General features: G+C 53.9%; 2 protein-coding genes across 6 annotated transcripts; one reads left to right on the top strand and one right to left on the bottom strand.

Moving 5' to 3' along the window:
* Positions 1 to 1,035: 1,035 nt before the first annotated feature.
* Positions 1,036 to 5,976, top strand: STK16 (serine/threonine kinase 16). 3 transcript variants are annotated; one of them, XM_010360298.2, is made up of 8 exons: positions 1,036 to 1,168; positions 1,545 to 1,734; positions 2,306 to 2,525; positions 2,762 to 2,895; positions 3,064 to 3,184; positions 3,308 to 3,403; positions 3,831 to 3,952; positions 4,059 to 5,976. In XM_010360298.2, exons 2-8 carry the CDS (start codon positions 1,649 to 1,651, stop codon positions 4,195 to 4,197), a joined length of 918 nt encoding a protein of 305 aa, XP_010358600.1. In that variant the 5' UTR covers positions 1,036 to 1,168; positions 1,545 to 1,648; the 3' UTR covers positions 4,198 to 5,976. The 3 variants fall into 3 exon arrangements, with proteins under 3 accessions (XP_010358600.1, XP_010358601.1, XP_010358602.1); XM_010360299.2 differs by having other exon boundaries at positions 1,125 to 1,443; XM_010360300.2 differs by lacking the exon at positions 1,036 to 1,168 and adding an exon at positions 1,190 to 1,324 and having other exon boundaries at positions 4,059 to 4,537.
* On the bottom strand, positions 5,920 to 10,384 carry LOC104660054 (tubulin alpha-4A chain). 3 transcript variants are annotated; one of them, XM_010360296.2, is made up of 4 exons: positions 9,743 to 10,384; positions 7,649 to 7,871; positions 7,206 to 7,354; positions 5,920 to 6,964 (listed from the first exon to the last, which is right to left on the bottom strand). In XM_010360296.2, the coding sequence occupies exons 2-4, from the start codon at positions 7,827 to 7,829 to the stop codon at positions 5,993 to 5,995; spliced, it is 1,302 nt and encodes a 433-aa protein (XP_010358598.1). In that variant the 5' UTR covers positions 7,830 to 7,871; positions 9,743 to 10,384; the 3' UTR covers positions 5,920 to 5,992. The 3 variants fall into 3 exon arrangements, with proteins under 3 accessions (XP_010358598.1, XP_010358597.1, XP_010358599.1); XM_010360295.2 differs by lacking the exon at positions 9,743 to 10,384 and adding an exon at positions 9,504 to 9,676; XM_010360297.2 differs by lacking the exon at positions 9,743 to 10,384 and adding an exon at positions 8,853 to 8,998.
* Positions 10,385 to 12,227: the final 1,843 nt, after the last annotated feature.

Below are 12,227 nucleotides of genomic sequence, written 5' to 3'. Positions count from 1 at the left end.
AGGTTAAATCTGGATGAATGAATGTCAGAACCAAAGGGCTAAAACAGGTTCAGAATCGAGGGAAACTGTTGGAAAATCTTCAGGGTGATCCGGGGTGTGGAAGGAAGGAACCAGGTCATGAGAAGGACCTCTTTCCTGGAGAGCACTGTTTCAGCAAAACAGCAATTCCCTCCTGGCCATTCTACCTTCTTTGGAAGTGCACCCCTCTCCAGCTTACCCTCCCTGCCTCGGCAACAGATGTTAAGGACAACTGCTTTGTGCCAAGGCTTGGAAATTTGTGAATTTCTTTTCCTTTTGCCTTTGCAATCTCAAGAATGGGATGTGAAGATCAGGGTAATAATAATTACTGTTTATTGACATGTACTGAAGGCTATGTGTCAGATATTGTATTAAACACTGTACATCTCATTTAATCTTCAAACAACTCCATGAGGTAGATAATTATTTCCATTTTACAGAGGAGGAGAGGAAAGGAGGGAAACATTAAGTAGTCTGTCCAAGGTCACACAACTACATTAACAGAGCTGGCGTTTGAACTAGTCAGTCTGGCCTCACAGTTAAGCTACTTAACCTTAGGTACTATTATACCTATTTTACAGCTACCAAAAGTAAGGATCCGAGAGGTTAAGTAACTTGCCCGAGGTTACACACCTAGTATGCTATTAACACTCAATTTAGAAACTGAAAGTCTGGTTCACAAGCCTGAGCTCTTAACCACTGAGACTAGAGGTAGTGGGATACAGGCCAGAGCCCGGAAGGCTGTACGGGATAAGGAGACCAGCCCACCAGACCCGCCCCTCCCTGGAATCCCCTCCGGGCTGCAGTGTAGTGGCCGCTTTCTGCCCCAGAGCGCCGGAGGTATGAAGCCTCCTACCTCCAACATTGGGAGATGGAGGTCCTGGGGGCCTCGGGCCGAGCCCGGCTTTGCTCCCCTTTGGCGCAGGTGCCTGCGTCTTGACCCCCACTGAAGGCCAAGTAGAGAACCCTCACCAGGGTCCTGCGACCCGTCCACCCCTAGACCTAGCTCGCCCTGGGCCTCTCAGCTCCGCGCCCCCACATCCTCCAGATGCCCAGCGGTTGCTAAGATACCGCGGGCCGTTACGCCGCCGCGGACTGATGATGTCAGCACTGCTTCCGGTCGGTGGCGCTTCGTTCTGTCCCGAGCCAGGTCAGTCGGGGAGTGCAGGCTGGCCCATTCCGGACTCTGGGCTCCTAGGCCGGGGGTGGGCCCTGCCAGGAGTGGGCGTGAGCTTCGCACGTCCTCTGAGACTACGCTGTGTTGTCTTTGCGGCGCGACGGGCGTGGGAGCGGGGCCTGCCCAAAGGTGGGCTGGGGTTGGAGGAAGTGGCCCGGTAGCCGCTGTGTGTCCTGAGGCCGTAAGGCCCCTGACCCCCCCGCTTGAAGCTGGCGAAGGAGCAAGGCCCATTTTCTCTAGACAATCGTGTAGGTTCCAGAGACCTGGGCCTGAGCTCTCCGCATTGGTACTTCATGGGTCGTCTAGATTGTGCCGGACCTGTGTGACCCTGCCGTTGTTTTCTTTCCAGCATGATGTGCTGGGCCCCCAGCGCATCTCCTGGAAGAGCCCACTCACCCTGGACGAGCTCTTCGATAGCCTCAGACCGTCCTTGAAGAGGATGACTGAGACATTATGGGCCACGCGCTGTGTGTCTGCTCTCGGGGAACTGTCATCATTGACAATAAGCGCTACCTCTTCATCCAGAAACTGGGGGAGGGGTGAGTGTTTGGAAGTCAGTTAACTAGGCCTCAAGGTTATGGTCATTGAAGGACAGCGGTGTGCACGTGCTTGGGGCACAAGGGTTTTATCCCTATCCCTATCTTCTCTCACCTGACAGAGCCTAGCTACACAGTATCAAGAAGGTGGATTCTGGAGCCAGGCCTGCTAAATCCACCTCATGTGACCTTGATAAACCATGTTTTTTTCATATGCTTAATGGAGATGATTATCATCCCTCACTGATGGAGTTGTGAGGATTAAATGAGATAATGTGTATAAAATGTCTCACCCAGTGCGTGGTTCATAAGTACTTGATAAGTGTTGGCTATTATTTATTTAGCATCTGTCACGTGCAGAGGTCTCTGTTATGACCATAGGACCTCAAAGATTTCTATATCTCTGCTCCTGAGGAGCTCATAGTGTAATATTCTTCAGATTTCTCTTAGAGCCACATCTTGGGAGGGTTTCTGCTAAATGGGAAGGACACCCCACTCCCCACCAGGAAATTTCTCTAGGTCTTAGCCATGTGGGAGATGACCATGGCCCTTCATTGACCCCTTTGGCCCACAGTGGGTTCAGCTATGTGGACCTAGTGGAAGGGTTACATGATGGACACTTCTACGCCCTGAAGCGAATCCTGTGTCACGAGCAGCAGGACCGGGAGGAGGCCCAGCGAGAAGCCGACATGCATCGCCTCTTCAATCACCCCAACATCCTTCGCCTCGTGGCTTACTGTCTGAGGGAGCGGGGTGCTAAGCATGAAGCCTGGCTGCTGCTACCGTTCTTCAAGGTCAGAAAGACTCCTGGTTATGGAGGGGGTTGCAACAGAGCCACCTACCCGTGGGCTGTGTGAGCAGTCCAGCATGTTAGGAAGCAGGGACCATGTCCTGGGTTTGGCCACTTTAGATTTTGAGTTTGAGGTGTGTATCATGAAAGGGCTGATAGGCTTTGACATAGGGAAGGGATCAGGCCTAAGGAGCAGAGGCTCCAAAAACATCTCCAACTGTAGGGAAACTTGTGTTGCAGAGAGGTACGCTGTGGAATGAGATAGAAAGGCTGAAGGACAAAGGCAACTTCTTGACCGAGGATCAAATCCTTTGGCTGCTGCTGGGGATCTGCAGAGGCCTTGAGGCCATTCATGCCAAGGGTTATGCCCACAGGTCAGTGGGAGGACCCTGTGTGCTTGCTGGGGCCCAGAGGAAGAACCTTACCAAGAGAAATGGGAGGTCTCTGTTCTCCCAAGAAACAGCCTATATGATTCTTTTGCTTGCTGGGATTCCAGCCTTCCTGTCCAGAGATGCTCGTAGGTCACTTCTACTTCTCTACAGGGACTTGAAGCCCACCAATATATTGCTCGGAGATGAGGGGCAACCAGTTTTAATGGACTTGGGTTCTATGAATCAAGCATGCATCAATGTGGAGGGCTCCCGCCAGGCTTTGACTCTGCAGGTAAAAGAATCTCCAGGTTCCTTTTCTCACCTGTTCCCCATTCCCACCCCTTGTGCATGCCCCAGTTTGGTCACATGACCATGACGAGTGCCCCACTTTTGAGCTCTGGGATCACTGTTCCAGGACTGGGCAGCCCAGCGGTGCACCATCTCCTACCGAGCCCCAGAGCTCTTCTCTGTGCAGAGTCACTGTGTCATCGATGAGCGGACTGATGTCTGGGTAAGGAGCATATGGGTATCTGGGTAGGGAGGGCTTTGGCTCTGTACCTGCTGTGGAGTAGAGTAGGTCATTGGTTTCTGTTGCATGGGGCCCCAGGAACCACAGTATGTCCCCATCCACTTCAACTTCCTTCCTGGGAACTGTCACTGATACTGTACCCAGTTGCACCGGATGTGGTATAATCCCTGCCCCGAACAAGGTGAGTACAGCTCAGTGTCAGTACTGAAGGCACTGGCTAAGCAGGGGCTAAGCTAAGCAGAGGCTGCAGAGGCCTCCAACCGACTGGCAGTTTCTCTGTGCCCTGGTGGTGCCATGTGGCTGAGATCAGCTTATTCTTTTTAGCTTATGTAGTCTTTTACCACAGAAGTAAGGGGAGCGATGTCATCTCCATTGGTCCCCTTCTAGGGACTAACCAAGTTATGCTCAGTCCCTAGGCTGCGTGCTATATGCCATGATGTTTGGAGAAGGCCCTTATGACATGGTGTTCCAAAAGGGTGACAGTGTGGCCCTTGCTGTGCAGAACCAACTCAGCATCCCACAAAGCCCCAGGTGAGCAAGCAACGAATGGGGCATCAAGTATTTCAGACTCCCCCCTGGTATTAGCTGAGTTGACAGATAGGTGTCATCCAGTCACCCTGCACTCCTCCCTCCACAGGCATTCTTCAGCATTGCGGCAGCTCCTGGCCTCTATGATGATCGTGGACCCGCATCAGCGTCCTCACATTCCTCTCCTCCTCAGTCAGCTGGAGGCGCTGCAGCCCCCAGCTCCTGGCCAGCATACTACCCAAATCTGAAAAAGCAGCAGGTTGAGAAGATGGCCCCTTGTGCCTCGGAAAGAGGTTCCCATCCCTCATTGGAATCTCTACCCATTCCATCCAGGACTGCTCTTACACTTGGGGGTAGTGGGGTCAGGACAATCATCTTAGTCCTGCATCTGCTCTTCTGCTTTCTTCCAAGAGCAAAACCTGGGCAAGGGGCCTTACTGAGTGGGAGTGGGTGAGGGTTGGGAAAAGGGAAATGGTGGGATACGGAACATGGCTCTGAGCAGGACTGTTGAGCTCACATAGTGTTCTGCCTCCAAATCTGGGAGCAGGAGAATGTATAAACAAGAATAAAGTGGAAGCAGATTGGTGTGGATCTTAGTCTCAGTGTTCCTAGAGTGCGAGAAGAGGCGCAAGGGGCCCAAAGTCTGGTTGCCATTTCCAGGAGAACTGCCTGGGAAGTAGGAGGACTGCTGCAGAGTCAGCAATGGTGTGACTTCATTCCACAGGAGGTTGGTTAGCCATGGACAGTTCTAGCTCGTCTTAGATCGAAACTTAAAGCTGCTTGGGCTCAAGCTGGCATTCGCCTGTGTCAAGAACCAGGGCCCCCTAAAAGCACTCAACTAGTTCTTTCCTTCCTTCACTCCTGGGGTGAGTAGCTTAGTCAGAGCGGCCCAGCCGGTTTGCCAGGCAAGGGCCTCTGGGTGGAGACACCTGAGGAAGCTTTGGTACAGGGAGATTACAGGTCTCCCATCCTCAGCCTAAGGGCAAGGGGAGTGGAGGTGGCAGCAGCAGCTGTTTTTGGCCCATGTCTCCCTGATCGTTCAAGCTCATACATGGTTAATGATTAATGAGGCAGTGTGGTGTGGCAGTATCCAGCTGCCACTTCCTGCCTACTCTGCTGAGTAAACAGGGGCCCTGTCTTAGCTGGGCTTCAAACCTGTTCCCTAGGGAAGGGCACTGTTCCCTGAAACACCAGGGAAGAAAGGCAAGGGCAGGGTTGGCATCTCCTGCTCTTTTGCGATCCAAGCCTCCTCCCCCCAGCCATGTCCACCCCACAGGCTGACATCAGCATGGGGCCTGGGGCTCCTGTTAGCAAAGTCGAAGCTTTCCCCAGGGCCCTAGCAGGAGTCTCCCACCAGCTAGCAAGGAGGCTGAGGCCAGAAAGAAATCACAAACAGAGGGGAGATGACCTGTCTTTTAATGGCACAGCCCCAGCTCCAGCAAAGCAGCAAGACAGGAAGCTATGCAAAGCTGCTCAGAGGTACAGTGGCACAAACAACTCTAGGAGATCGCCTGTGTTCTCTCCCATCCCCCAAGCTTATGATGTGGCTTGATGCCCAGGAACTCTGGGCCAGCCCAGCCCCACTCCCAAACCCTCATAATGCACAGAAGAGTCTGGGCCAAGCCTTGCTTCCAGAGTTGGTAAATGTAGAGGCAGCAGGAAGAACAGGGTAGCAGTCTAACTTTCAAAGACAGAAACCACTGGATTAAACTCCTACTCGGAAAGGAACTGAAGACTCATCCTTCAACAGTTTGTGCCTGGATTTGGTCCTCATTTCCTCCCTATACTGAATACCCATAGGGCTTCGATTTAAAGTCCCTGGGGTTATGCTTCCTGGGCCTGGCAAGGACCCCTTTGCAGGTCTCACATTCAGCGATGGAAGGGATAAGGGTCATGAACAGCAAACAGTGAGAGTAGCAGCAGCATGAAGGGGAAGGCAGCAGAAGCTAAAGCACTCAGAGGGGACAAGAAACCGTGCAAGGAAACTGTTTATTTCGAAAGGATTTTGCAATAAACATAGTGAACAGCCTCCAGGCAGCTGGTTTATTCTTCTCCCTCATCCTCGTCCTCATAGGAGTCGATGCCCACCTCCTCGTAATCCTTCTCCAGGGCAGCCATATCCTCACGGGCCTCAGAGAACTCACCCTCCTCCATGCCCTCACCCACGTACCAGTGCACAAACGCCCTCTTGGCATACATCAGGTCGAACTTGTGGTCCAGGCGGGCCCAGGCCTCAGCGATAGCTGTCGTGTTGCTCAGCATGCACACGGCACGCTGCACCTTGGCCAGGTCACCCCCAGGCACCACAGTGGGAGGCTGGTAGTTGATACCAACCTTGAAGCCTGTGGGGCACCAGTCCACAAACTGAATGCTGCGCTTGGTCTTGATGGCGGCAATGGCAGCGTTGACATCCTTGGGCACCACATCTCCACGGTACAGCAGGCAGCAGGCCATGTACTTGCCGTGCCGGGGATCACACTTCACCATCTGGTTGGCAGGCTCAAAACAGGCATTGGTGATCTCTGCCACCGACAGCTGCTCGTGGTATGCCTTTTCTGCAGAGATGACTGGTGCATAGGTGGCCAGGGGGAAGTGGATGCGAGGGTAGGGCACCAGGTTGGTCTGGAACTCTGTCAGGTCCACATTGAGGGCCCCGTCAAAGCGCAGAGAAGCCGTGATGGAGGAGACGATTTGGCTAATGAGGCGATTGAGGTTGGTGTAGGTTGGGCGCTCGATATCTAGGTTGCGGCGGCAGATGTCATAGATTGCTTCATTGTCCACCATGAAGGCACAGTCTGAGTGCTCCAGGGTGGTGTGAGTGGTCAGGATAGAGTTGTAGGGCTCGACCACGGCTGTAGACACCTGGGGGGCTGGGTAGATGGAGAATTCCAGCTTGGATTTCTTGCCATAGTCAACAGAGAGCCGTTCCATCAGGAGTGAGGTGAAGCCAGAGCCAGTGCCCCCACCAAAGCTGTGGAATACCAGGAAGCCCTGAAGTCCTGTGCACTGGTCAGACTGAAAGGCAAGAATGAGAAATAACTGTTTAGGTAGGGGAGGGGCCTGAGGGACTCTATCACCCGGCTGCATAAAGCGCAAGATACATCAGCAGTCAGGGCAAATACTGAGGATGCCATAGCAGCACCACATTTGAGACCATGTACAGTTAGAGATGACCCCCTGAAAGGGATCTGAAAAAAATACTCCTGACCATTAGCACAGTCTCAAAAGTTCCCTCCCTCCCAAGACAAATTCTCACCAGCTTCCGGATCCGATCCAGCACTGGGTCAATGATCTCCTTGCCAATGGTATAGTGACCACGGGCATAGTTGTTGGCAGCATCCTCTTTCCCAGTGATGAGCTGCTCTGGGTGGAAGAGCTGTCGGTATGGGCCATTTCGGATCTCATCTGGAAGGGCAAAAACCACAAAACTATGCTCAGCAGGGACCTTCCTCCCCCAGGGTGGTAGCTGTGGCCAGATGCATGGAAGGACTCATCCTCCTGCCAGCCTGAGATATCAGTGTGTGAGAGAAACCCAGACCGGCTGCCCAGGCCAGTCTGAGATCAGCTTGCCTTCTGCAGCTTCAAATACGGCTAGGAATTTTGAGGGCCAGGAATGCCTGGTCTAAATACCCTCTCTGTCCAGGGAGAAGCTTTGAGTCATGCTCCACCCCCTTCAGTTTTGTCCCCACTTCCTCTCACCAATGACTGTAGGCTCCAGATCCACAAAAACTGCCCGTGGCACGTGTTTTCCAGCACCAGTTTCACAGAAGAAGGTGGTGAAGGAGTCGTCCCCTCCACCAATGGTCTTGTCACTGGGCATCTGCCCATCAGGCTGAATCCCATGTTCCAAGCAATAGAGCTCCCAGCAGGCATTGCCCATCTGGACACCTGCCTGCCCCACGTGGACTGAGATGCATTCACGCTGAGGGATAGAGAGAGGGGACACAGCATGAGCCCCACATCCACAAGTCCTCACCTCACCTCGCAAGTCTCTCTTCCACCCTATCACCTACCAGCTAGGATGACTCAGTTGGCAAGAGTGGAGGCTTGGGGCTGGACAGAGGTGAGAAGAGGCTAGCAGCCTGCCCAGGCTCCCAGGTACAGGACTCCCCACCTGGAGGCACCCAGCAGGGCAGGCCAACCTCTCAGCCCACTTCTCAGTGGGGAATCTGTCAAGTGAGCACTGTGGCTCCACATGAAAAAAGAAGGTTTCCTAGAGGTATGGGTTTACAGCTAGAGGCCTCCCCACTTGATTCTTTGCTTTGAGTATGAACAGCTAGACTTCATAGAACCCTTTCCCTCTTTCTTTCCTGTAAGCTGCAGAGGTGTCTCAACCATCCAATCTGGCATCAACTGACCACACGCCATCAGGATGCCCTCCTCCCTCACCTTTAAATCCTATCTGGCTCTGGGGATCAATCCCATCTGGTTCCTCTCCCCACCTCCACCCTCACACCCTGGGTGTCTTCACCACTTTCATCTCCCGTGTCAGCCCGCACGGAAATAGCGACGGTAATGCTTGTAAGCTCAGACAGCAGGGGCCAGCAATAAGGTTTGAGGGTACTGGGACACTCACTGCCTTAGGCTCCGTCCCTGTCAGCCCCAAATTAACCCGTAAAGCACTAAAGTCCAGCAGGGCCCGCGCGCCCCTCCCACACCGAAATGGCGGGGTGACGGTTTCCAAATACCCAGAAAAGGAAGTGGAACCTGCTGTTAGGCCCCAGAGGTAACCCGCCTTGTCCCGGGCAGGGTGGGCGCCATCCTGCAGCCCAGCCCTACATCCGCTCTCCCTGTGGAGTCTTTCCAGTTATTTCCCAGCCCAAAGCGGGGATTGGGTTTCGGCCCCCGCTCCTGGGCTATAAATACCACCCCCTACATGCACCTCTTCCCCCTCCCCCTCAACCTGGCCTCGGCCCGCGCAGTGCTCAGCGCCAGCTGTCTCTGCCCATCCGCGCACCCGGGCTCCGGCTGGAGAGGGCCGGCTCGCTTCAGGAGGCCGAACACCGTTCTCACCACCCCTCTCAGCTCAGAAGCAGGGTGCTGAGTCACGAGTGGGGGGGGGGTGTGATTCTGTGGATAGTTGGAATGCATACACAGAGGAAAGGGGGATGTGGCACCAGGTAACCTGACCCCCTTCCACCTTCTAGTGCCAAGCACGTGCTCGGTCAGTGCTGGGGACCGGGGACTGGGGATGCAACAGGGCAGCCAAGCGCGTCTTCTTTCGCCCGCGGAAAGGACGGGGCGCGGGCCCTCGTGACTCTCACACAGAGTCGGGACACAAATGCTCGGTAAGGCAGGAGCAGAGTGCCAGAAGGGTTCCTCTCTGTTACTGAAGAGTCGCACTCCACCCCAAGCCCCAAACCCAGCCACCGAAGGTGAACTACACGGCTCGGCCAAAGTCACCAGGAGGGGGTTGGGGAGGGAGGATGCAAAACCCTCGCACCTCCTGGAGACCCGGAACGCCTGGTGGTCCCCGAGCATGCCTGGAAGGAAAGCTCCCCAAAGGAGAGGGACAATTAGGGGACGGGCGCGACCCCGGCGGGGCCGCACTCACCATGGTGAGTCCGGGCGGTGCGTCTCACGTTGAGTCGGGGTGACGGGTCTCAGTGAGAACTGCGCTAGTTGCAGTGCCGCACCGCCCTTATAGGCCGGAGGCGGGGCCCGCGTTCCCCGCTCGCCCACTAGAGGCTGGGCGGCCCGCAGGCCACGCCTGCCAGGAGGGGTAAGAGGCCCCCCCGCCGAGGGGAGGAGCCTGGCCGCGTACCCTCCCCAAGCTGAGCACTGGTGCCTCACCTGTCGGGCTGGGATTAAGAGTCGCGACTCCGGCTTTAACCATTCTTTCCTCGTTTTAAGCCGACTCGCTGGGCTCCCTAGGGCCTCCGCGGAGACGCAGGGTGCTATGGCAGGGCAAGTCTCACCTGCACCTGCGTCCTGGAGGCACCGGTCATCCAGATGTTCCGACTTAGGTCGGGAGCAAGCGAGGCTGTCCTTCCCAAGCGGCCGCAACTGGCCTTCACCGATACCCTTCCAGCCCCGCCTCCCAGGAGACTCGGGCCGGCTATGAGGCTGTGGCGCGTCCCCGGGGAGCCCTTGCCAGCTGCCTGACGCTTCCTGGTCCCCGGCCGGGGCGGGAGGCTTTCGCCGACGCCTGTGGGCGGCCGAGGACCCAGAACTGCACAGCCTGAGCCCCAGAGTGCCGATGCCTTAGGCCCTCCCGCAGAGTCGAGCCCTGCAGCCTGTCTGCCCGGGCCGACCCCGGAATCTGCCGCGGCTTGCCGGCGGCTCGCGGGTCTGTGGCCCCGTCATCAGCGCCGTCACTATGATGCCTTCGCTGCGGGCACCTGCCCGCTCTCCTGCTGCCAGAACTGTGGGAGTGCTGACCCGGAGACCTCAGGACCTGGATTCTCTTCCAGGCTACCCTGTGTGACGTTGGGCAAGTGACTTAACCTCACTGAGTCCTTGACATTTTCGTGGGTGAAAAGGAGACAGTGATGTCATAGTGGAAACATTGTTGTAAGCTATCAAAATATCTGTTGACTCTGAAGAGAAAAGAAGAAAATCGAGATTCTCATATCTTGGATGATTCTTTCGCAGTCTCTTCTGTCTCTAAGCCAAGAGCAGGATCTGCAACCCGTTAATGGTCTCAGCACTCTGCCCCAGGTCTCCACAGAAGCCCTTCTTTCTACATTTAATTCCATTCTTCCCACCCTATCTTTTCAAGCTACTTCTGCTTTCCCGCTCTCTCTCTCTTTTTTTTTTTTTTTTTTTTTTTTGTCCGTGTCTTGCTGTGTCACCCAGGCTAGAGTGCAGTGGTGCAACCTCAGCTCATTGCAGCCTCCATCTCTGGGCTCAAGGCCATCCTTCTACCACATCCTTCCACCTCAGCCTCCTTGGTAGCTGGGACCACAGGCGTGCACCACCATGCCCAGCTTATTATTATTATTATTATTGAAATGGAATTGTGCTCTTGTTCCCAGGCTGGAGTGCAATGGCATGATCTTGGCTCACCGCAACACCCGCCTCCCGGATTCTAGCGATTCTCCTGTCTCAGCCTCCCAAGTGGCTGGGATTACTGGCATGCACCACCACGCCTGGCTGATTTTTGTATTTTTAGTAGAGACAGGGTTTCACCATGTTGGTCAGGCTGGTCTCCAACTCCCGACCTTAGATGGTCTGCCCGCTTTGGCCTCCCAAAGTGCTGGGATTACAGGTGTGAGCCACCACGCCCAGCCTTATTTTTTAAATTTTTAGTAGAGACAAAATCTCGCCATATTGTTCAGATTTGTCTCGAACTCCTGAGCTCAAGCGATCCACCCACCTCAACCTCCCAAAGTGCTGGGATTACAGGCCTGAGCAACCACCCCCGGCCTGCCTTGCATTTTCTAATTGTCTCCCTTTACCGGGGAAAGTTATCTGGCAGTGCCCCAGGTGCTGCTGGTTTGCAGATCTTAAGAAACCTGTCTTCCCGGCTCTACATCGCTTGGAAAGGATTCAACCGACCCTCCCCCATCACCTGACAACACAACACAATACCATGAAAGAACTTGTGATGGCAACTCTCTATCAACAAAACAGGCAAGGCATGGAAAGGAATATAGTGAAATATGACAAGGTCTCTCTTCCCAATAGACTTGCCTTCTGGTTGGGAGAACAAGACTCATTCATAAAAAGAAAACTGACAGGGGTATATAATGAGGCTGCTTTGGGGAATAAGGTCATGGTCTCTACAAAGGAAGGGACTGTGGTGACTACAGGACACATGGCAGTAGGTTGCAGACCTTCCCTGAACCTCTTTTTCCTTGCGCTCTCCTATCCTAGCAGAATGAATGTAGTAAGAGACTTGAGCTATCTTAGGAAAAACCCTAAACCTCTTTGACCTTCAGGTGCAGATTCTTCATTTGGAAAACTGGGATAACAACTTCAGATTGTATCAGATGAATTTAGAGATGTACCTATTCACATCAAGGCACTGTGTAAGTAGCTGTGACATTTATTTTAGTGCATATAGCACATCATGCTGTAGTTATTTGTGTACATGTCCATCTTGCTATTATAGATAGCAAACTATTGCAAGTAAGTACTGTGTCTTATTTATCTTTGTTTCTAGCGCCTACCATAGTGCTTAGCACATCTGGTTACCATTTGCTAAATGTGTGTCAGAAGAATTGTTTCACTTCAGAGATGGTAGGCAGAAGAACGTCCCCCCCACAAAGATATCCACATCCTAATCTCCAGGACCTGTGACTGTTACCTTACATGGCAAAAGACTTTGAAGATG

The sequence above is a fragment of the Rhinopithecus roxellana genome, chromosome 14 (genome assembly GCF_007565055.1).
Source record: "Rhinopithecus roxellana isolate Shanxi Qingling chromosome 14, ASM756505v1, whole genome shotgun sequence".
NCBI lineage: Eukaryota > Metazoa > Chordata > Mammalia > Primates > Cercopithecidae > Rhinopithecus > Rhinopithecus roxellana.
This window is presented reverse-complemented; position numbering and strand designations above follow the sequence as displayed.

What these genes read in the sequence shown, in the direction of transcription:
- STK16 (XM_010360298.2), top strand. Translation starts at nt 1,649, where the DNA reads ATGGGCCACGCGCTGTGTGTCTGCTCTCGGGGAACTGTCATCATTGAC. An exon ending in ATCCAGAAACTGGGGGAGGG is followed by an intron (nt 1,735 to 2,305) that starts GTGAGTGTTTGG and finishes TTTGGCCCACAG; the next exon opens with TGGGTTCAGCTATGTGGACC. An exon ending in ATGAGCGGACTGATGTCTGG is followed by an intron (nt 3,404 to 3,830) that starts GTAAGGAGCATA and finishes AGTTATGCTCAG; the next exon opens with TCCCTAGGCTGCGTGCTATA.
- LOC104660054 (XM_010360295.2), bottom strand. An exon ending in TCTGGAGCCTACAGTCATTG is followed by an intron (nt 7,355 to 7,648) that starts GTGAGAGGAAGT and finishes TTGCCCTTCCAG; the next exon opens with ATGAGATCCGAAATGGCCCA. An exon ending in TGGATCGGATCCGGAAGCTG is followed by an intron (nt 6,965 to 7,205) that starts GTGAGAATTTGT and finishes CTTGCCTTTCAG; the next exon opens with TCTGACCAGTGCACAGGACT.